At 47.3% G+C, this 24,209-nt stretch overlaps 1 protein-coding gene across 3 annotated transcripts in view; it reads left to right on the plus strand.

The window, feature by feature from the left end:
- The window catches only part of LOC137346164 (zinc finger and BTB domain-containing protein 43-like), a 41,211-nt gene extending 17,428 nt beyond the window's left edge, over positions 1 to 23,783 (plus strand). Inside the window, exons 1-2 of one of the 3 annotated variants that reach the window (XM_068009516.1) lie at positions 15,463 to 15,655; positions 21,147 to 23,783. In XM_068009516.1, the coding sequence (XP_067865617.1) occupies positions 21,180 to 22,634 (1,455 nt within the window). In that variant the 5' untranslated portion in view covers positions 15,463 to 15,655; positions 21,147 to 21,179 and the 3' untranslated portion in view covers positions 22,635 to 23,783. Of the gene's footprint in view, positions 1 to 15,462; positions 15,656 to 15,685; positions 15,772 to 21,146 lie in introns of those variants that run through there. The other 2 variants (XM_068009517.1, XM_068009518.1) reach the window with 2 other exon arrangements.
- Positions 23,784 to 24,209: the final 426 nt, after the last annotated feature.

The raw sequence follows: 24,209 nt of genomic DNA on the forward strand, positions 1-24,209 counted from the left end.
CCTGCTATCTCCGTGTGACACTATTGTCACGATGTTAGCAGTGACTGTCCGCTATCTCCATGTGACACTATAGTCACGGTGCTAGTAGTGACTGTCCGCTATCTCCGTATGACACTATTGTCACGGTGCTAGTAGTGACTGTCCGCTATCTCCGTGTGACACTATTGTCACGGTGCTAGTAGTGACTGTCCGCTATCTCCATATGATGCTAAATTCACGGTGCCAGTAGTGACTGTCCGCTATCTCCGTGTGACACTATTGTCACGATGTTAGCAGTGACTGCCCGCTATCTCCATGTAACTCTAGTAGTGGCTGTAGTGCTTCCTTGTAGTTGCCCCATGACTCTGTGCTGGTATTGGCCGATTTCCCCTCAGAGTATCGTTACTGGTAAACACTGTTTTATTTCCAACCGTGGATGTGTGTACGTGTATGCACTTGAGTGTGTGTACGTTGCATCTTCTATTCTGCCATGATGACCTACAGTATTGTTGTATTGTAATATAAAAAGTATTGTCCGATGTGAGTGGGGAGAGCCATGTTTTCCAGTCTTTAACACAAAATATGTAACTTAATGATTATTTAGTAGTGCCTATTTGGAAAACCCCAAAAAATGAGGTTGTAAGACAACTAGAAATTGACCTTTTTAGTTAGCAGTGTAATTGCCTGCATATAAATTAAATATTAGCTTTGTTGGAATATCTTAGTATTAAAACTGGATTTGTATAAAGTTTTTTAAATAAATTTAATTATGGTTATTATTGCCTGTGATGAAAACATTAAAAAAAATTGTTCTGAACAGCCTGTCTTGTAGTGTGTAATGTTTTTCTTAGTAGGTAAAGAATTGTAAATGTTTGCTGTGCTTGATAGAAGATCAAGTGTTGAAATGATTCCACATGCGCCCACGAAATGTTCAATTTTGCCAAAGCTCTGTCGCTCATTGCTTCTTAGTTTTGTAAGAGATGAAGCATGGGCCTACTCACCCTCAACTCCAGCTTTTAGGCCTTTTGGACCCTGTTCCAGTCTCGGGTCTGTTTGACCCTTTTTAAAAAAATTCTTCCATGGGATGTGGGCGTCGCTGGCAAGGCCAGCATTTGTTGCCCATCGTTAATTGCCCGTGACAACTGAGTGGCTTGCTAGGCCATTTCAGAGGCAACCACATTGCTGAGAGTCTGTGGAGTCATATGTAGGCCAGACCAGGTAAGGATGGCAGATTTCCTTCCACAAAAGACATTAGTGAACCACATGGGTTTTTATGACAATCGCTGATAGTTTCATGGACTAGCTTTCAATTCCAGATTTTTATTAATTAATTGAATTTATTAATGAAATTTAATTTCTTCCAGTTGTCATGAACCCATATCCCCAGGGCATTGGCATGGACCTCTGGATTACTAGTTCTGTGCTACCATCTTCCCCTTGAAACAGCTTTGGGCCTGCCTGACCCCCTGCATCATTGGGACTCAAGCTCCCAGAGTAAGACATGCTTAACCTCCCCACTCCCATCAATGCAGCTTTGTGTCCATCCGGCCTTCCCCTCACATCCGAGCTTCCATCTGCAGATATGCCCAGTTCTACGGTCTCTACGGTTTCAGGTCTGCTGAGCTCGCACTCCAGCTTCTGGCCTTGCACTTGCCCGAGTAGTTGCAGGCCTGCTCAAGCGTGACCCACTCAGCCCCCACCACTACTATTTTCGACTGCCTGGCCAGGCAGAGCTGGAGGACAGCACTTGGAATTGTTCGGGTCGGGGTGGATCTAGGGTTGAAAGTGAGTGAACTGGATGACGACGAGTGAAGCAGAGAGCAAAAGCAGGCTGAGTTCCCTGCCAGGAAGATTAAGACTGGTAGCCTGTGACCCATGAGACTGATGAAGCTGAGACAGGGGTGGGGCCTGGAGAAACTGAGGCAAAAAAGCAGCTGGTTTTACTTGGTTGCCATGGGTGAATTAGCGGCAGAGTGCAAGGACTGAGCAAGCTATTCGGATGATAAGAGGGCCAGAACTCTACAGTTTAAACTAAATGGATGTAATTTTTCTCTTTAAGTGGAATACCATAATGCTATATATCGTTAAAAGTGGCATTGAGTTTCCCGCCTATCACACTTCAAATCTCATACTCAAATCCGTGCGCATTTCGAATTTCACACTCAGATCCTTGTCAGATTTTAATTCTCACACTCATCCTTGGAACACTTCAATTTTCACACTCAGATCCTTGTCACACTTCAAATCTCACTCAGATCCAAATCACACTTAATTCTCACACTCAGAACAAAGAACAGTACAGCACAGGAACAGGCCATTCGGCCCTCCAAGCCTGCGCCGATCTTGATGCCTGCCGAAACTAAAACCTGCTGCACTTCCGGGGTCCGTATCCCTCTATTCCCACCCTATTCACGTATTTGTCAAGATGCCTCTTAAATGTTGCTATAGTACCTGCTTCCACCACCTCCCCCGGCAGCAAGTTCTAGGCACTCACCACCCTCTGTGCAAAGAACTTGCCTCGCACATCCCCTCTAAACTTTGCCGCTCGCACCATAAACCTATGCCCCCTAGTAGCTGACTCTTCCACCCTGGGAAAAAGCTTCTGACTATCCACTCTGTCCATGCTGCTCATAACTTTGTAAACCTCTATCATGTCGCCCTTCCACCTCCGTCGTTCCAGTGAAAACAATCCGAGTTTTTCCAGCCTCTCCCCATAGCTAATGCCCTCCAGACCAGGCAACATCCTGGTAAACCTCTTCTGTACCCTCTCCAAAGCCTCCACGTCCTCAGGTAGTGTGGCGACCAGAATTGCACGCAATATTCTAAGTGTGGCCTGACTAAAGTTCTGTACAGCTGCAGCATAACTTGCCAATTTTTATACTCTATGCCCCGACCGATGAAGGCAAGCATGATGTATGCCTTCTTGACGACCTTATCCACCTGCGTTGCCACTTTCAGTGACCTGTGGACCTGTACGCCCAGATCTCTCTGCCTGTCAATACTCGTAAGGGTTTTGCCGTTTACTGTATACTTCCCACCTACATTAGACCTTCCAAAATGCATTACCTCACATTTGTCCGGATTAAACTCCATCTGCCATTTCTCCGCCCAAGTCTCCAACCGATCTATATCCTGCTGTATCCTCTGACAATCCTCATCACTATCCGCAACTCCACCAACCTTTGTGTCGTCCACAAACTTACTAATCAGACCAGCTACATTTTCCTCCAAATCATTTATATATACTACAAAGAGCAAAGGTCCCAGCACTGATCCCTGCGGAACACCACTAGTCACATGCCTCCATTCAGAAAAGCACCCTTGCACTGCTACCCTCTGTCTTCTATGACTGAGCTAGTTCTGTATCCATCTTGCCAGCTCACCTCTGATCCCGTGTGACTTCACCTTTTGCACCAGTCTGCCATGAGGGACCTTGTCAAAGGCTTTACTGAAGTCCACATCGATAACATCCACTGCCCTTCCTTCATCAATCATCTTTGTCACTTCCTCAAAAAACTCAATCAAGTTAGTGAGACACGACCTCCCCTTCACAAAACCATGCTACCTCTCGCTAATAAGTTCGTTTCTTTCCAAATGGGAGTAAATCCTGTCCCGAAGAATCCTCTCTAATAGTTTCTCTACCACTGACGTAAGGCTCACCAGTCTATAATTTCCTGGATTATCCTTACTACCCTTCTTAAACAAAGGAACAACATTGGCTATTCTCCAGTCCTCTGGGACCTCACCTGTTGCCAATGAGGATGCAAAGATTTCTGTCAAGGCCCCAGCAATTTTTTTCCTTGCCTCCCTCAGTATTCTGGGGTAGATCTCATCAGGCCCTGGGGACTTATCTACTTTAATGCTTTGCAAGACACCCAACACCTCCTTTTTGATAATGAGATGAGTGAGACTATCTACACTCCCTCCCCTCGGCTCATCATCCACCAAGTCCTTCTCTTTGGTGAATACTGATGCAAAGTACACACTTAGTACCTCGCCCATTTCCTCTGGCTCCAAGCATAGATTCCCTCCTCTGTCCTTGAGTGGGCCAACCCTTTCCCTGGTTACCCTCTTGCTCTTTATATACGTATAAAAAGCCTTGGGATTTTCCTTAATCCTCTTTGCCAATGACTTTTCATGACCCCTTTTAGCCCTCCTGACTCCTTGCTTAAGTTCCTTCCTGCTGTCTTTATATTCCTCAAGGGATTCGTCTGTTCCTAGCCTTCCAGCCCTTATGAATGCTTCCTTTTTCTTTTTGATCCTTGTCACATTTCAATTGTCCCTCCTATTCTTGTCACCTTTCAAATCTCACACTCAAATCCTTGTCAAACTTCAATTCTAACACTTGGATTCTTGTCACACGTGGCGCTGTGGGCCATTAGCAGCAGCAGAATTGTACTCAACCACAATCTGTAACCCCATGGCCTGGCATATCGCCCACTCTGCCATTACCATCAAGTGGGGCACCAACCCTCGTTCAATGAAGAGAGCAGGAGGGCATGCCAGGAGCAGCACCAGGCATACCTTAAAATGAGGTGTCAGCCTGGTGAAGCTACGACACAGGACTACTTGTGTGCCAAACAGTGGAAGCAGTATGTGATCTTCAGGGCTAAGCAATTCCACAGCCAACAGATCAGATCTAAGCTCTGCAATTCTGCCACACCAGTCGTGAATGGTGATGGACAATTAAACAACAGAAGGAGGAGGCTGCACAACTATCCCCATCCTCAACAATGGGGGAGCCCAGCACATTAGTGCAAAAGTAAAGGCTGAAGCATTTGCATCCATCGTCTGCCAGAAGTGCCGAGTGAATGATCCATCTCGGCCTCCTCCTGAAGTCCCCAGCATCACAGATGCCAGCTTCACTCAATCTGATTTCAACCACAATCTTAACCTCATGGCCCGGCATATCCCCCACTCTACCATTACCATCAAGCTAGGGGACCAACCCTGGTTCAATGAAGAGTTTTTTCACTCCACATGATATCAAGAAACGGCTGAAGGCACTGGATACTGCAAAGGCTATGGGCCCTGACAATAATCTGACAATAAGTACTGAAGACCTGTACTCCAGAACTTGCTGCGCCCCTAGCCAAGCTGTTCCAGTACAGCTGCAACACTGGCATCTACCCAGCAGTGTGGAAAATTGCCCAGGTACGTGTTATACACAAAAAGCAGGACAAATCCAACCCGGCCAATTACCGCCCTGTCAATCTACTCTCGATCATCAGCAAAGTGATGGAAGGGGTCATCGACAATGCTATCAAGCTGCACTTGCTCAGCAATAACCTGCTCACTGATGCTCAATTTGGGTTCTGCTAGGGTCACTCAGCTCCTGACCTCATTACAGCCTTGGTCCAAACATGGACAAAAGAGCTGAATTCCAGAGGTGAGGTGAGAGTGACTGCCCTTGACATCAAGGCAGCATTTGACCAAGTATGGTATCAATGAATCCTAGCAAAACTGGAGTCAATGGGAATCAGCGGGAAAACTCTCCACTGGTTGGAGAAGTACTTATCACAAAGGAAGATGGTTATGGTTGTTGGAGGTCAATCATCTCAGTCCCAGGACATCGCTGCAGGAGTTCCTCAGGGTAGTGTCCTGGTCCCACCCATTTTCAGCTGCTTCATCAATGACCTTCCCTTCATCATAAGGTCAGAAGTGGGGATGTTCGTTGATGATTGCATAATATTCAGCGTCATTCATGACTCCTTAGATATTGAAGCAGCCCATGTTCAGATGCAGCAAGAAGTGGACAACATCCGGGCTTGAGCTAATATGCCGCAAGTAACATTAGCACCAGATAATGAACATCTCAAACAAGAGAGAATCTAACCATCTCTCCTTGATGTTCAATGGTATTACCATCGCTGAATGCCCCACTATCAACATCCTGGGAGTTACCATTGACCAGAAACTGAACTGGACCAGCCACATAAATACTGTGGCTACAAGAACAGGTCAGAGGCTGGGAATTCTGTGGCCAGCAACTCACCTTATGACTCCCAATGTCTGTCCACCATCTACAGGGCACAAGTCAGGAGTTTGATGGAATACTCTCCACTTGCCTGGATGGGATGCAGCTCCAACAACACTCAAGAAGCTTGACACCATCCAGGACAAAGCAGCTCGCTTGATTGGCACCCCATCCACAAACTTTCACTCCCTCCACCACCAGCGCACAGTGGGAGCAGTGTGTACCATCTACAAGATGCACTGCAGCAATGCACCAAGGCTCCTTAGACAGCACCTTCCAAACCTGTGACCTCTACCAACCCGAAGGATGAGGGCAGAAGATGCATGGGTACACCACTACCTGTAAGTTCCCCTCCAAGCCAGACACCGTCCTGACTTGGAACTATATCGCCGTTCCTTCACCGTCGCTGGGTCAAAATCCTGGAACTCCCTTCCTAACAGCACTATGGGTGTACCTACCTCACATGGACTGCAGCGGTTCAAGAAGGCAGCTCACCACCATCTTCTCAAGGGCAATTAGGGATGGGCAATAAACGCTGGCCTAGTCAGCGATGCCCACACCCCATGAACCAATAATAAAAAATATTCACACTCAGATTCTTGTCAACTTAAATTTCACATTCAATACTTGTCGGATTTGAATTCTTACTCATCCTTATCACACTTCAATTCTCACACTCATATCAGTGTCACACTTCAATTTTCACACTCATATCAGTGTCATACTTCAATTCTCACACTCACATCTGTGTCACACTTAAATTCTCACACAGATTCTTGTCACACTTCAAATCTCACAATCAGATCATTGTCACACTGCAATTCTCACACTCAGATCCTTGTCACACATCAATCTCACACTCAGATCCATGTCATACTCAATCTCAAATTCTGATCCATGTCTCACTCAATTTCACACTCAGTTCCATGTCACACTTCAAATCTCACACTCAGATCACTGTCACACTTCAATTCTCACACTCAGATCCATGTCACACTTCACTCTTCACACTCAGTTCCATGTCACACTCAATTTTACACTCAGATCCTTGTCACACTTCAATTTTCACCCTCTGATCCATGTCACACTCAATTTCACACTCAGATCCATGTCACACTTCAATTCTCTCATTTACATCCATGTCACACTTCAACTTCACACTCAGATCCATGTCACACTTCAGTTGTCACACTCAGATCCGTGTCATACTTCAATTATCACACTCAGATACTTTTTGGGCTTCAATTTCTCACTCAGATCCATGTCACACTTCAGTTGTCACACTCAGATCCATGTCACACTTCAATTTCACACACAGATCCATGTCATACTTCAATTATCACACTCAGATACTTTTTGGGATTCAATTTCTCACTCAGATCCAAGTCACACTTCAGTTGTCACACTCAGATCCATGTCACACTTCAATTTCACACTCAGATCCATGTCACACTTCAGTTGTCACACTCAGATCCATGTCACACTTCAATTATCACACTCAGATACTTTCGGGCTTCAATTTCACATTCAGATCCATGTCACACTTCAATTATCACACTCAGATACTTTCGGGCTTCAATTTCACATTCAGATCCATGTCAAACTTCAATTCTCACACTCATCCTTTTCACGCTTTAATTTCACATTCAGATCCATGTCACACTTGAATTGTCGCACTTTGATTCAATTCACACTTCCATTCTCACACTCAGATCCATATCACACTTCAATTATCACACTCAGATCCATGTCACACTTGAATTATCACACTCAGATCTTTTTCACTTTTCAATTTCACATTCAGATCCATGTCACACTTCAGTTCTCACACTCATCCTTTTCACGCTTTAATTTCACACTCAGATCCATGTCACACTTGAATTGTCGCACTTTGATTCAATTCACACTCAGATCTATGTCACACTCTGGTCCATGTCACACTTAAAATCTTACACTCAGATCCATCTCACACTTCAATTATCACACTCAGATCCATGTCACACTTGAATTATCACACTCAGATCCATGTCACACTTCAGTTGTCACACTCAGATCCATGTCACACTTCAATTGTCACACTCAGATCCTTGTCACACTTCAATTTCACACTCAGATCCATGTCATACTTCAATTATCACACTCAGATACTTTTTGGGCTTCAATTTCTCACTCAGATCCAAGTCACACTTCAGTTGTCACACTCAGATCCATGTCACACTTCAGTTTCACACTCAGATCCATGTCACACTTAAGTTGTCGCACTCAGATCCATGTCACACTTCAATTATCACACTCAGATACTTTCGGGCTTCAATTTCACATTCAGATCCATGTCATACTTCAGTTCCACACTCAGATCCATGTCACACTTCAGTTACACACTCAGATCCAAGTCACACTTCAATTGTCACACTCAGATCCTTGTCACACTTCAATTTCACACTCATATCCATGTCACACTTCAGTTACACACTCTGATCCATGTCACACTTAAAATCTTACACTCAGTTCCATGTTACACTTCGAATCTCACACTGATGCTTGTCACACTTCAATTCCCACAATCAGACCCTTGTCACACTTCAAATGTCACAGATTCCTGTGTCACATTTCCAAATGCCAGAAGATCTGTAGTCCTGTAATTGGCTACTATATGAATTTGAGCTGTTTATAAAATTAGACTTTGTCTCTTTAAAGTATGCAGACACACTGTCACAGCACAATAATATATTCTGTGTTACATGCTATACATGCTTGTCCTTAGAAAGCAGTTGCGTCATCTGACTTCATTGAATCATACAAGGCAGGAGGCCATTCTGCCCATTGTGCCTGTGCCAGCTCTTTGAAAGAGCTGTCCAATTAGTCCACTCTGCTGATCTTTCCTCATAGCCCTGTAAATCCAATTCCCTTTTGAAAGTTACTATTGAGTCTGCTTCCACCGCCCTTTCAGATCATAACAAACCGCTGCATAAAAATGGTTCTTCTCATTTCCCCTCTGGTTCTTTTGCCAGCTGCCTTAAATCTGTATCTTCTGGTTAATGACCCTCCTGCCAGTGGAAATTATTTCTCCCCATCTATTCAATCAGAGTCCCTCATAAGTTTGAACACCTCTATTAAGGACCTTGGGAGGTTTTACAATATTAAAGGCACTATATAATTTCACTGTCGCTGGGTCAAAATCCTGGAACTCCCTTCCCAACAGCACTGTGGGTGTACCTACCCCACATGGATTGCAGCGGTTCAAGAAGGCAGCTCACCACCACCTTCTCAAGGACAATTAGGGATGGGCACTCAGAATTGGATAAAGCTATATCTTCTTCGCTTTTCGATGCTTCAGTATGCAAATCTAACGATCTGTCAGTCTTAACCGTAAGCAATCCCTGGGAGAACCATTTACCTTCATACATACATGTACTTGTAACCCGTGCATTGTCACCCTTCAAAGTGCCACACGAAGGTTTGTTCCAGTATCATATTTATAAAACAGTAAAAAATCATAACTGGACTGATAGGAACCTTAACAAGAAACAAGTAGCATCTCAAAATAATAAATTAAAAGAAAGCCGGGCTCACCTTGATAACTCGGCCTCTCTCCCCAAGGGGAGAAAGTATGAATTTACAAGCAGCCGCTAATCTCGGAACATAAGAACAGGAAGAGGCTATCCAGCCCCTCGATGAGATTATGGCTGATCTGCGACCTAACTCCATATACCCGCCTTTGTCCCCATAACTCTTAATACCTTTAGTTAACAAAAATCTATCAATCTCAGATTTAAATTTAACAATTAATCTAGCATCAAGTTCCATTTGCAGAAGACAGTTCCACACCGCCACACCCTTTGAGTGAATTTCACTTAAAAGGTCTGGCTGTAATTTCTAGACTATGCTCCTTAGTCCTAGACTCCAATCAACGGAAATAGTTTCTATCAACCCTTATTATCTTGAAAACTTTGATCAAGTCACCTCTTAACCTTCAAATTCATGGGAATATAACCCTCTGGAGACAAACTTCCCTCCGTAGTAAGAACTCAGCTGTGATTAACCTCAAGGATGCGTTTATTGGCAACAGGTTAGATGGTCTTTCTGAAATTTCAAGGGGTGGGGGTTTCTCCTGATCTCCTGTCCTAACAGTGGCCTAAACACACTCAGCCAATTTTGTAGTCACATCACTTTTGAAGTGTTGTAATGCAGGAGGTGTGACAGCCAATTTGTGCACAGCAAGCTCCCACAAACAGCAATGTGACAATGACCAGACAGTCTGCTTTTGGATTATGGTTAAGGGATAATTATTGGCCAGCACACCGGAGAGAATTTCCCTGATCTTCCTTCCATTTATGATAAGATTTGCAGATGTTCTGTCCTTGGCTGACAAATCCCTGCCATTGCCCAACAGCATTCAAAGAGAAGCTAGATTAACACATGAGAAAGAAAGGAAATAGAAGGATATTCTGATCGGGTCAGACGAAGAGGAGTGGGAAGAGGCTCATGTGGAACATAAACACTGGCCCAGCCCTACTGGGCTGAATTGCCTGGTTCTGTGCTGTACATTCTATATAATTCCATGTAATAGGAAACGCCCATGTTTCGAATAGTTTGGCACTATTCTACAAATAAACTTGCATTTTTGTCATGCCTCTTGGAACCTCAGGATGTCCCAAAGCACTTTACAGCCAAATGAAGTTTTTTCAGAGGTAGTCCCTGCTGTAGTTTAGGGAAACACAGCAGCCACTGTTCGTACAGCAGACTGCTGCAAACAGCATTGAGATAACCTGTGTCAGTCATGCAGATTGAAGGATAACTTTTGGCCCAGGATACCGTGGAGAACTCCCATGCTCTTCTTCGAAATAGTGCCATGGGACCTTTTACAGCCTGCTGAGCGGGCAGACAGGCCTCTGTTTAACATCTCCTCTGAAAGGCGGCACCTCCGACAGTGCAGCACTCCATCGGTACTGCACTGGGATTTTGTGCTGAAGTCTCTGTAGTGGGATTTGAAGCCGCTTGGAGAAGCTGGGGCTGTTCTCCTTAGAGGAGAGGAGATTTGATAGAAGTGTTCAAAATCTGGACAGAGTAGAAACTGTTCCCATTGGCGGGGGAGGGGGGGGGGGTGTCAAGAATGAGAGGACACTGATTTACAGTGACTGACAAAAAAAAAACAAAGGCAACATGAGGACAATCTTTAGGCAGCGAGTGGTTAGGATCGGGAATGCCTTTCATAACCTAAGGACATCCCAAAACACTTTACAGCCAATTAAGTACTTTTTGAAGCATAGTCAATGTTGTAATGTAGGGAAATGTGGCGGCCAATTTGTGCACAGCAAGCTCCCACAAACATCAATGAGATAATGGACAGATCATCTGCTTTAGTGATGTTGCTTGAGGGATAAATATTGGCCGGGACACTGGGGAGAGCTCCCCTGCTTTTCTTCAAAATACTGCCATGCTATCTTTTAAGCCCATCCGAGAAGGCAGACGTGGCCTGGGTTTAATGTTGCATTTGAAAGATGACATCTCTGTCAGTGCAGCACTCCCTCAGTACCACATTGGGAGTGTCAGCCAGAATTGGACACAATATTCGAGTTGAGGCCGAATCGAGTGTTTTATACAAGTTTATCAGAACTTCCTTCTTTTTGTACTCTATGTCCCTATTTATAAAGCCCAGGATCCCATCAGCTTTATTAACCACTTTCTTAACCTGCCCTGCCACCTTCAATGATTTTTGCACATTTACCCCCAAGTCCCTCTGCTCCTGCACCCCATTTAGAATTGTACCCTTTTATTTTATATTGCCTCTCCTCGTTCTTCCTACCAAAATGAATCACTTCACACTTTTCTGCATGAAATTTCATCTGCCACTTGTCCACCCATTCAACCAGCCTATCTATGACCTCTTGAAGTTTATCACTATCCTCCTCACAGTTCACAATACTTCCAAGTTTTGCATCATCTGTAAATTTTGAAATTCTATCCTGTACATCAAAGGTCTAGGCCATTAATGTATATCGAGAAAATCAGAGGTCCAAACACCGACGCCTGGGGAATCCCACTTTATACCTTCCTCCAGTCTGAAAAACAACTGTTCAATGAGGAGTGAAGGAGAGCATGACAGGAGCAACACCAGGCATACCTAAAAATGAGGTGTCAACCTGGTGAAGTTACAACCGAGGACTACTTGCATGCCAAACTGCGTAAGCAGCATACGACAGACAGAGCTAAGCGATCCCACAACCAACGGATCAGATCCAAGCTCTGCAGTCCTGACACATACAGTGATGAATGTTGGTGGACAATTAAGCAACTAGCAGGAGGAGGTGGCTCCACAAATGTCACTGTCCTCAATGATGGGGGAGCCCAGCACATCAGTGCAAAACAAAAGGCTGAAGCATTCGTAACCATCTTCAGCCAGATGTGCCGAGTTGATGATCCATCTCGGCCTCCTCCAGAGATCCCCAGCATCTTTAATAATTCCAACGGCGGCTGCTCTAAAAAACCCTTGTTCAAGAAGGGGAGTAGAGACAGCCCTGGTAATTATAGACCTGTGAGCCTTACTTCGGTTGTGGGTAAAATGTTGGAAAAGGTTATAAGAGACAGGATTTATAATCATCTTGAAAAGAATAAGTTCATTAGCGATAGTCAGCACGGTTTTGTGAAGGGTAGGTCGTGCCTCACAAACCTTATTGAGTTTTTCGAGAAGGTGACCAAACAGGTGGATGAGGGTAAAGCAGTGGATGTGGTGTATATGGATTTCAGTAAGGCATTTGATAAGGTTCCCCATGGTAGGCTATTGCAGAAAATACGGAAGTATGGGGTTGAAGGTGATTTAGAGCTTTGGATCAGAAATTGGCTAGCTGAAAGAAGACAGAGGATGGTGGTTGATGGCAAATGTTCATCCTGGAGTTTAGTTACTAGTGGTGTACCACAAGGATCTGTTTTGGGGCCACTGCTGTTTGTCATTTTTATAAATGACCTGGAAGAGGGTGTAGAAGGGTGGGTTAGTAAATTTGCAGATGACACGAAGGTCGGTGGAGTTGTGGATAGTGCCGAAGGATGTTGTGGGGTACAGAGGGACATAGATAGGCTGCAGAGCTGGGCTGAGAGATGGCAAATAGAGTTTAATGCGGAAAAGTGTGAGGTGATTCACTTTGGAAGGAGTAACAGGAATGCAGAGTACTGGGCTAATGGGAAGATTCTTGGTAGTGTAGATGAACAGAGAGATCTTGGTGTCCAGGTACATAAATCCCTGAAAGTTGCTACCCAGGTTAATAGGGCTGTTAAGAAGGCATATGGTGTGTTAGCTTTTATTAGTAGGGGGATCGAGTTTCGGAGCCACGAGGCCGCACCTGGAGTATTGCGTGCAGTTCTGGTCACCGCATTATAGGAAGGATGTGGAAGCTTTGGAAAGGGTGCAGAGGAGATTGAATAGGATGTTGCCTGGTATGGAGGGAAGGTCTTACGAGGAAAGGCTGAGGGACTTGAGGTTGTTTTCGTTGGAGAGAAGGAGGAGGAGAGGTGACTTAATAGAGACATATAAGATAATCAGAGGGTTAGATAGGGTGGATAGTGGGAGTCTTTTTCCTCGGATGGTGATGGCAAACACGAGGGGACATAGCTTTAAGTTGAGGGGTGATAGATATAGGACAGATGTCAGAGGTAGTTTCTTTACTCAGAGAGTAGTAGGGGCGTGGAACGCCCTGCCTGCAACAGTAGTAGACTCGCCAACTTTAAGGGCATTTAAGTGGTCATTGGATAGACATATGGACGAAAATGGAATAGTGTTGGTCAGATGGTTTCACAGGTCGGCGCAACATCGAGGGCTGTAATGTTCTAATACTATCACAGTCTTCAGCCAATTCGATTCATTCCAGGTGATATCAAGAAACGGCCAAAGGCACTGGATACTGCAAAGGCTATGGGCCCTGACAACATCCCTGCTGTAGTACTGAAGACTTGTGCTGCAGAACTAGCCGGGCACCTAACCAGCCATTCTAGTCCAGCTACAACACTGGAATCTAACCAGCAATGTGGAAAATTGCCCTGGTATGTCCTATGCACAGACCGTTCAGGATCTTATAAACTTCAGTCATGTCTTCCCTTACTCTTCTAAACTCCAGTAAAAACAAGCCCAGACTGTCCAAACTTTCCTCGTAAGACAACACACTCATTTCAGGTAACACCATCAACTGCAAATTCACCTCCAAGCCACACACGATCCTGACTTGGAAATATATCGTGTTCCTTTACTGTCACTGGATCAAAATCCTGGAACTCCGTCTCTAACAGCACTGTGGGTGTACCTGCACCAGATGGACGGCAGCGATTCAAGAAGGCAGCTCACCACCACCTTCTCAAGGGCAATTTGGGATGGGCAACAAATTCTGGCCTAGCCAGCAATGCCCACATCCCATGAAAGAATTAAAAAAAACTCTTTTTCCTGTCACTCAGCCAATTTTGTATCCATGCTGCTACTGTCCCATTTATTCCACAGTCTCCAACTTTGCTGTCAAGCCTGTTATGTGGCACTTTATCAAATGCCTTTTGGAAGTCCATGTACACCACATCACCCACATTATCCTCATCAACCCTCTCTGTTAGGTCATCAAAAAGTTCAAGCAAATTAGTTGAACATTATTTGCCCTTAACAAATCCACGCTGGCTTTCCTTAATTAATTCACATCTGTCCAAGTGGCTATCAATTTTGCCCCAAATTAACATTTCTAGAAGCTTTCCCACCATCGGGGGTAAACTGACCCGAATGGCCCCTATCTGTGCTGTAAATTTCTGTGTAATGTGTACTTTCTCGACCAGTGACGTCATGAATGGGGAATATTGCGGACAATCTAATTCACCCATTCATGATGTCACAGAAAGAGAGCACATGAAGCCACAAGGGTGTGTGTGTGTGTGTGTGTGTGTGTAAGCAACCTACAAAATGTATTCTCCAGGGCTGACTTGAAACAACAGCATTAAAACTTACAAGGTGGCAACAAAGAGTAACAGAGAGACCCAGGTAAGTGTTTGCCAGTGGTGGGGTGGAAGGGGGGGGGAGCGGTCCCCTGACCTGCCTACTTCGCCCCACTCCGCACTGCGGCAACCAAAGATCAGGAGTGTGGGACTGAAGTACAGCCAGAAATAGAGGGGCGGCCGCCCTCGACTAAAGAGGAGAGTTTAATAGTGCAAACTTGCTACCTAGTTCAGAATTTATTGGTTCTGTTGATTTCTGCTGTGGGTTGGCTCAACCTGTGAAGTCAGGATATAACCTGGGTTAACCTTGAACCTTAACAGTGCACCTGATCAGTTTTGCTCTTGATTTAATGACAAATATAACTTTCTGACTCATGCTGAGGGCAAGTTAGTGAGTGCCCATGGGCAATGCCTGTCCCTTTAAGAGTGGCGGTCGCCTAGGTTGAGCCTACTGCCTCCAGACCGGAAGGAGCTCAGGACCGGGTGAGAGCGGAACCGGAAGGGGAGGGGGGGGTCTGAGAACGGAACCGGAAGGGGATGGAGGGGGTCTGAGAACGGAACCGGAAGCAACCGAGCGCCGGCCATTCCCGAGCGAAGCCGGAAAGAGCTGAGTGCCGGGGGCCGGGAGTCCGCCGCGATGAGATGATGAAGAAGAAGCCGCCGCGGCCAGGGCCGAGCAGCCGTTAGACCGGACAGCGCCGCCTGAGCCACCGCCTCCTGGTGCAAAGCGACCGCCACTCTGTAAATATTCGCCTCCTCTCCTTCTCCACCCTTCCCGGCCGCTGCGGGGAGGTGTAGGCCTGGGCCTCGGCCTCTTCCCCTGACAGCCGCGGGCTGGAGTTTATGCGGTAACCCGGGTGAGCCGCTGGCCCGCGGGCGGTGTGTGTGTGGGGAGAGAGGCAGGGAAGGGGGTGAAGTGCAGACATGTTTGAATGTTTCCCACTGCTTGTAGTTTGAGGTTGAGTGAGGCACTTTACCTTATTTAAAATATGTGTAATATTCTCGACTCTCATCGACCCCCAGGATCCTCAGAGTCGTTACAACGCAGAAGGAGGCCATTCGGCCCATTCTGTCTGTGCTGGCTCTCTGAAAAAAGAGCAATTCACTCAGTTCCATTTCCCTGCCTTCTCCTATAACCCTGCACATTCTTCCTTTTCATGTAACTGTCTAGTTCCCTTTTGAATGCTTCAATTGAACCTGCCTCCACCACGTTCTCAGGCAGCTCATTCCAGACCTTCACCACTCGCTGCGTGAAAAAGATTTTCCTCATGTCACTTTCGCTTCTCTTACCAAATGCTTTAAATCTGTGCCCTCTCGTTCTCGATCCTTTCATGAGCTGGAACACTTTCTCTCTATCTACTCTGTCCAGACCCCTCATGATTTTGAATACCTCTATCAAATCACCTCTCAGCCTTCTCCAAGAAAAACAGTCCTAACTTCTCCAATCTATCTTCATAACTGAAATTCGTCATTCCTGGAACCATTCTCGTGAATCCTTTCTGCACTCTCTCCAATGCCCTCACGGCTTTCCTATAGTGTGGTGCCCAGAATTGGATGCAATACTCCAGCTGAGGAGGAACCAGCGTTTTATACAAATTTAACATAACCTCCTTGCTTTTGTACTCCATGTCCCTATTAATGAAGCCGAGGACACTGTAAGCTTTATTAACCGCGCTCTTAACCTGTCCTGCCACCTTCAATGACTTATGCAGATATACACCCAGGTCCCTCTGCTCCTGCACCCCCTTTAGAATTGAACCCTTTATTTTACATGGTCTCTCCATATTCTTCCTACCAAAATTAATTGCTTCACACCTCTCTGCATTAAATTTCATCTGCCACTTGTCTGCCCATACCACTGACCTGCTTGTCCTTTTGAAGTTCTATACTAACCTCACAGTTCACAATGTTTCCAAGTTTCGCCTCATCCGCCCTGACATTGTGCCCGGTACACCATGGTCTAGGTCATTAATGTTAATCAGGAGCAGTAAGGGTCCTAACACTGACCCTTGGGGAACTCCAGTACAAATCTTCCTCCAGTCTGATAAAAAATCCATTAATCGCTATTCTCTGTTTCCTGTCTCAGCCAATTTCATATCCATGTTGCTACTGTCCTTTTTATTCTATGAGCTATGACTTTGCTCACAAGTCTGTTGTGTGACACTTTATCAAATGCCTTTTGGAAGTCCTCCTGTAACTCAGGTGAGCCTGACGTCAGTGGTCGGGAAGCTGCTGGAGAAGATACTGAGGGATAGGATCTATTCCCATTTGGAAGAAAATGGGCTTATCAGTGATAGGCAACATGGTTTTGTGCAGGGAAGGTCATGTCTTACCAACTTAATAGAATTCTTTGAGGAAGTGACAAAGTTGATTGATGAGGGAAGGGCTGTAGATGTCATATACATGGACTTCAGTAAGGCGTTTGATAAGGTTCCCCATGGTAGGCTGATGGAGAAAGTGAAGTCGCATGGGGTCCAAGGTGTACTAGCTAGATGGATAAAGAACTGGCTGGGCAACAGGAGACAGAGTAGCAGTGGAAGGGAGTTTCTCAAAATGGAGACGTGTGATCAGTGGTGGTCCACAGGGATCCGTGCTGGGACCAATGTTGTTTGTGATATACATAAATGATTTGGAGGAAAGTATAGGTGGTCTGATTAGCAAGTTTGCAGACGACACTAAGATTGGTGGAGTAGCAGATAGTGAAGGGGACTGTCAGAGAATACAGCAGAATATAAATAGATTGGAGAGTTGGGCAGAGAAATGGCAGATGGAGTTCAATCAGGGCAAATGCGAGGTGATGCATTTTGGAAGATCCAATTCAAGAGTGAATTATACAGTAAATGGAAAAGTCCTGGGGAAAATTGATGTACAGAGAGATTTGGGTGTTCAGGTCCATTGTTCCCTGAAGGTGGCAACGCAGGTCAATAGAGTGGTCAAGAAGGCATACGGCATGCTTTCCTTCATCAGACGGGGTATTGAGTACAAGGGTTGGCAGGTCATGTTACAGTTGTATAAGACTTTGGTTCGGCCACATTTGGAATACAGCGTGCAGTTCTGGTCGCCACATTACCAAAAGGATGTAGATGCTTTGGAGAGGGTGCAGAGGAGGTTCACCAGGCTGTTGCCTGGTATGGAGGGCGCTAGCTATGAAGAGAGGTTGAGCAGATTAGGATTATTTTCATTAGAAAGACGGAGGTTGAGGGGGGACCTGATTGAGGTGTACAAAATCATGAGAGGTATAGACAGGGTGGATAGCAAGAAGCTTTTTCCCAGAGTGGGGGATTCAATTACTAGGGGTCACGAGTTCAAAGTGAGAGGGGAAAAGTTTAGGGGGGATATGCGTGGAAAGTTCTTTACGCAGAGGGTGGTGGGTGCCTGGAACGCGTTGCCAGCGGAGGTGGTAGACGCGGGCACGATAGCGTCTTTTAAGATGTATCTAGACAGATACATGAATGGGCAGGAAGCAAAGAGATACAGACCCTTAGAAAATAGGCGACATGTTTAGATAGAGGATCTGGATCGGTGCAGGCTTGGAGGGCCGAAGGGCCTGTTCCTGTGCTGTAATTTTCTTTGTTCTTTGGACTGTTGCTAAGTCACAGCAAACAATCTGGTGGACACATAGCAAAGCAGGACTTCGCTTCTTTTTGCTTAATGGGCACAAAAATCTGGACTGACACTCTAGTGCATTACTGAGGGAGTGCCGCACTCTCGGAGGGGCCGTCTTTCAAATGAAGCGTTAAGTCGAGGCCCTGTCTGTTCTCTCAGGTGGACGTAAATGATCCCACAGCATTATTTTGAAGATGAGTTGGGGCATTAACCGCGATGTCTTGGCCTATATTCAACAAAACCGACAACACTAAAAAGATTATCTGGTCATTATCACAGCACTGCGTGGAGCTTGCTGTGCACAAATTGGTTGCCATGTTTTCTGCATTCATGATTACCCTTCAAATATACTTCACTGGGGCAGCTGGGGATATGAAAGGTGCTACATAAATGCAGCTCTTTGTTTTCTTTTCTCTCTCTCACTGTTCTACTCTAACCTGGATATTTCACCAATATTTAAATTAATACAATTGGATATATACTTGAAAAGAAAGCACATTTACAGGGCTCTTGGGTAAGAGTGGGGGGTGGGGGGCGGTTGGCGGGCGGTGAGTGGAACTTGTTGGGAACTGTTTTATAGAGCAATGTCCCAGGCCCAACCGTCTTCGGCTGCTTTATCAATGACCTGCCTTCCATCATAAGGTCAGCAGTGGGGATGTTCGATGATGATTGTACGATGTTCAGCACCATTTGCAACTCCTCAGATACTTAAGCAGTCCGTGCCCGCATGCAGCATGACCTGGACAGTGTTCATACTCTGGCTGATAAGTGGCAAGTAACATTTGTGCCACACAAGTGCCAGGCAATGACCATCTCCAACAAGAGAAGGAATAATCAGCTCCCCTTGACTTTCAACAGCATCAAATCACCCACCGTCAACGTCCTGGGGGATTACCATTGACCAGACGCTCAACTAGACCAGCCACATAAATATTAGAGCTGGGTAAAGGCTGGGTAGTCTATAGTGAGTGGTTGACCTTCTCTTCACCTACAGGGTGGCACTCGGGGTAGTTGCCAAGTGAAGACCTAGCTGCTTCCTCAAGGGGAGAGAAGGACTAATGGTTCTCGGTCGGCTGCTGCTCAGTACTCAGCCGTGGCTCAGCGGGTAGCACTCTTGCATCGGAGTCCGAAGGTTGTGGGGTCGACCCCCACTCTGAAGCCCTGAGCACCGTGATCTGGGCTGATGTCTTAGTGCAGCCCTGGGGGAGTGCTGCTACACTGTAGGAGGCGCCGTCTTTCAGACGAGATATTAAACCGGGGCGTCCACGCGCTCTCTCAGGTGGACATGAAAGATCCCACTGCACTGTTGCTTCAGTGGGACGTCCTGGGGTCATGCACAAGCACGCCCACCTTGTTGACTGGGACGAACCTTGCCGCCTCGCTCTGTTGCTGGAGAGCAAGACTTGGAGAGGGTAGAGGGACTGAATTCGAGATCAGTCAGCATTGCAAAGGCAGGCAGGGATGGGGCGTCAGGGACTCTCTGTGGAGCAGCCGAGCTGCTGACGTTGACCAGGCTGACGCTTCCCAAATGTGGTCGACAGTAAAGTTCTCGATACAGCTGTGCAGAGCTCTGGTGAGACTCCCATCTGGAGCACAGTGCTCAGTGCTAGCCACCCCACTTCAAGTGGGATTTATTTATTTTGTTTATTTAGAGATACATCACTGAAACAGGCCCTTCGGCCCACCGAGTCTGTGCCGACCAACAACCACCCATTTATCCCATATTCCCTACTATCTACCTACACTAGGGGCAATTTACAATATCCAATTTACCTATCACCTGCAAGTCTTTTGGATGTGGGAGGAAACCGGAGCACCCGGCGAAAACCCACGCAGACACAGGGAGAACTTGCAAACTCCGCACAGGCAGTACCCAGAATCGAATCCGGGTCCCTGGAGCTGTGAGGCTGCGGTGCTAACCACTGCGCCACTGTGCCGCCCTTAATGACCTTGGAGTGGGTGTGGTGTAGATTTGCCAGAATGATACCAGGATGTTATCGAGGTGTTTAAGGTTATTCTAGGATTTGATAGAGTCAATAGAAGTTATTGCTTCTAGTGAGAGAGTCTGGAATAATGGGGCTTAGCCATTAAATTAGAGCTGGGCCGTTCAGAGATGATGTCAGGAAGTTGTTCTTTGCACAAAGGGTAGTGGAAATCTGGAACTCCCTCCCCTCAAAAATCTGCCGAGTCTGGGGTCGATTGAAAACTTCAGAACTGAGATTGGTAGATTTTTGCTGGATCAAGGTATTATGGGATATGGAGCCAATGCTTGGTAAAAGGAGTTAAAATACAAACCATGTCTAACTGACAGTGGAACAGGCCTGAGGAGCTGAATGGCCTCTTACTGTTCCTCGGAGAGTGGAGAGGAGCTGGATTCCGCTATCTCAGTCAGTGTCGCTCAACTGGGAAGGGACGGGATATTTGACTCGAGCTATGAGGTGCTGGGGGAGGGGAGGCCCTACATGTACTTGTGGACAGGTTGACTATTTGGTCGTTCCCAGATGGGGTCCACAGTTAAGTGTTCCGTTGCTTCACTGCAAACTTAAACTTGACTTGTGTGTTTGTTTTTGCCCTCCCCTCCGCCTCCCCCGCTCCACCCCCCCTCCCCCCCCCCTCCCCCCACCAGGTACAGCTTGGGCTCTGGGAAAGGCATCCCCCCATGGAGCCAGGGATGTTTCAGGTGGAGTTCCCAAACTTTGGCAACAACCTGCTGAGGAAGCTGAACCAGCAGCGGATGGAGGGCAAGCTGTGCGACATCACCATCCACCTCCAGGGCCAGATGTTCAAAGCCCATCGGGCCGTGCTGGCGGCCTCCTCGCCCTACTTCCACGACCAGGTGCTCCTGAAGAATGCCAGCCGGATTGTGCTGCCCGGCATCATGAGCCCCAAAGCCTTCGAGAACGTGCTGGCCTCCTCCTACACTGGCAAGCTCACCATCCTGTCGCCGGAGATCGTCAGCTACCTGACGGTGGCCAGTTTCCTCCAGATGTGGCACGTGGTGGACAAGTGCACTGAGCTCCTGCAGGAGAGCCAGCCCTCCGGCGCCAGCCAGCAGCAGTCAGTCAGCCAGAACCAATCGCCCAGCAGCAGCAACTACCTCAGCCCCTGGCACGGGCCGGAGCCGGGGGCTATTGTGCCGGCCAAGTTCGAGCGGCCCGAGGAGGACGACATCAAGATGGAGGGCCATCAGGAGGAGGACGAGGAGGAGGAGGACGATGAAGATGACGAAGAGGAAGGCCAGAAGGGCCCGGCCTCCCCGGGCCGCGAGACGGAGCAAGACAACGTCATCAGCAATTCGGCCGAGCGGGAGAAGTTTGGGGCCGAGGGGGTCAGTCGGGAGTGCGAGGGGGGGGTGGGCAACAGTGCCGATTGTCCCTACCCCGTGCCGGCCTACAGCCAGCCCAGCATCGTGCCGCACAAGCGCTGGGTTTTCGTGAAGACCGGCAGGGCGGAGGGCGCAAGGTCACCGGGCAGCGAGGAGGAGCGATTCTTTCTGTTGGCACCGGGCAAGAGGGAGCCGGAGACCCCGGAGCCCGCTGAGCACTCGCTGCCCGAGGAATACGACGAGTTCACCGAGGACCCCAGCTATGACGAGCCAGTCGACTACTACGGCTCCTCGGACGACTTCCACTTCGACCGGGTGGGGGCAGGGAGCCCCAACGGGCCGGTCCTGCAGGGCGCCAGGCTGCCCGGGGAGATCCAGGAGAACGGGGCCTACGGGGTGCTGGGGGAACCGGGCCCCAGCTCGGGCCAAGCAGCCGCCTGCTCGGACTTTCCCGGCGGCGTCTACAAACTCTACCCATGCCAGTGCGGCAAGAGCTTTGCCCACAAGAGCCAGCGGGACCGGCACATGAGCATGCACCTGAACGTCCGGCCCTTCGGCTGCCCCATCTGCAACAAGAAGTTCAAGATGAAGCACCACCTCATGGGCCACATGAAGATCCACACGGGCCACAAACCTTACGAGTGCCACTACTGCGGGAAGAAGTTCATGTGGCGCGACAGCTTCACCCGCCACCGCAACGCCTGCGCCAAGCTCTACCACGCCGCCGCCTCTGTCCCCCTGCCCGACCTCGACGTGCCCTCCGATCTCAGCGGGCCCACCGACCTCTGACCTGGCGCTCTGGGCTCCGCCAGCTGGCGGTGAGGCACCGCTCTTGACCACTCGACCAAAGAGGACGTTAACTGGCTGCGCGGGGGAGGGGGACGGGGTGGGTGGGGTGATGGTCCGATGAGCATCATCTCGAGTGGGCGGTTATCAGAGGCCGGCAGTGGAAATGGGGAGCTGGCCGCTTAAAACAGCCACAGTTACCAATGTGAGGCAGTGGAACTAACGCGATGCAGCTTTAAACCTTTGAACCAGATCATGCTGACAATTTTTACATGAAACGGATATTTAACTTTATATTAAAAAAATATATATATATATCTGTAAGCTGTGATGCTGCACATTGAAGTGTTTTTTTACAACCACTTCTGCTTTTTAATATGAAAAATGAACTGGGATAGGCTGGAATTGCTCCTTGGTGTTGCTTACTTAGCATCTGGTGGAGAAACATTTCAGAACCATGTTGGTCGTGGCTTAGCGAGCAGCCACCCCCCCCCCCCCCCCCCCCCCCCCGAGTCAGAAGGTCGCGGTGTTGAGTCCCACTCCGGAGACCCAAGCACAAAATTGAGGCTGGTGTGCCAGGACTGAGGGAGCGTTGCACTCTCTGAGGTGCCGTCTTTCAGATGCGATGTTACATCTTGGCCCCGTATTCCCATTCGGGTGGGTGTAAAAGATCCGACAGCCGCTGTTACAAAGAAAAAGCAGGGCATTTCTCCTCGGTGGTCTGGGGGCAATATTTATCCCTCGCCCACCATCGCTAAAACTGATGATCTGGTCATCACATTGCTGTTTGTGGGAGCTTGCTGTGTGCACATTGACTGCTGCGTTTCTGATATTATAAACGGCGACTACATGTCTAAGAGTATGTCATCGCCTGAAAAGCACTTTGGGATGTCTTGAGCCCGTAAAAGACACTGTGTGAGTGCAAGCTGTTTCTAACTGTGGAAGGGTTCGATTGCAGACATCAGGACAGGCACTGCCCAATGCTGCCGATTGTCTCCGCACGCTTTGTGTTTTTATCTTTTCTATCAGAATTCCAGCATTTCCAGTAGTTTTTTTTTTTCCATTGTGTTCTTTACTATTTATGTCTTTTTTTTTAAAAAAAGTGTTGAATTTTAACTGTTCTCCTTGTGAATAAAGCAAATTTGAAACCGACTGGACTTGGAATCGCCTGCGCTCGCTCTGTCGTGGCCCTGAGTTACTTCGGACCTTGTGGACGTGCGAATCCCATTAACTGCTTTTGACAACACGTGGCAGACTGGTTTTAAAAAAAAAAAAGCCCAAGGAAATGCAGCATGGTGGATAAAAATATTGGCTCAGTGGCAGGAAACAAAGGGCAATTGTTGATGTATGTTTATGAGAATGGAGGGCTGTTTCCAGTGACGTTCCGCAGGGCTCAATACTGGCTCCCCTGCTTTTGGTGGTGTATATTAACGATTTGGACGTAAATGTAGGGGGCATGATCGAGAAGCTTGCAGACGACGTAAAGATTGGCAGTGTGGTAGATAGCGAGGAGGTTAACTGCAGGAAGATGTTGATGGACTGGTCAGGTGGGCAGAAAAGTAGCAAATGGATTTAAAC

This window comes from Heterodontus francisci, chromosome 29, assembly GCF_036365525.1.
Source record: "Heterodontus francisci isolate sHetFra1 chromosome 29, sHetFra1.hap1, whole genome shotgun sequence".
NCBI classification, from domain to species: Eukaryota; Metazoa; Chordata; class Chondrichthyes; order Heterodontiformes; family Heterodontidae; genus Heterodontus; species Heterodontus francisci.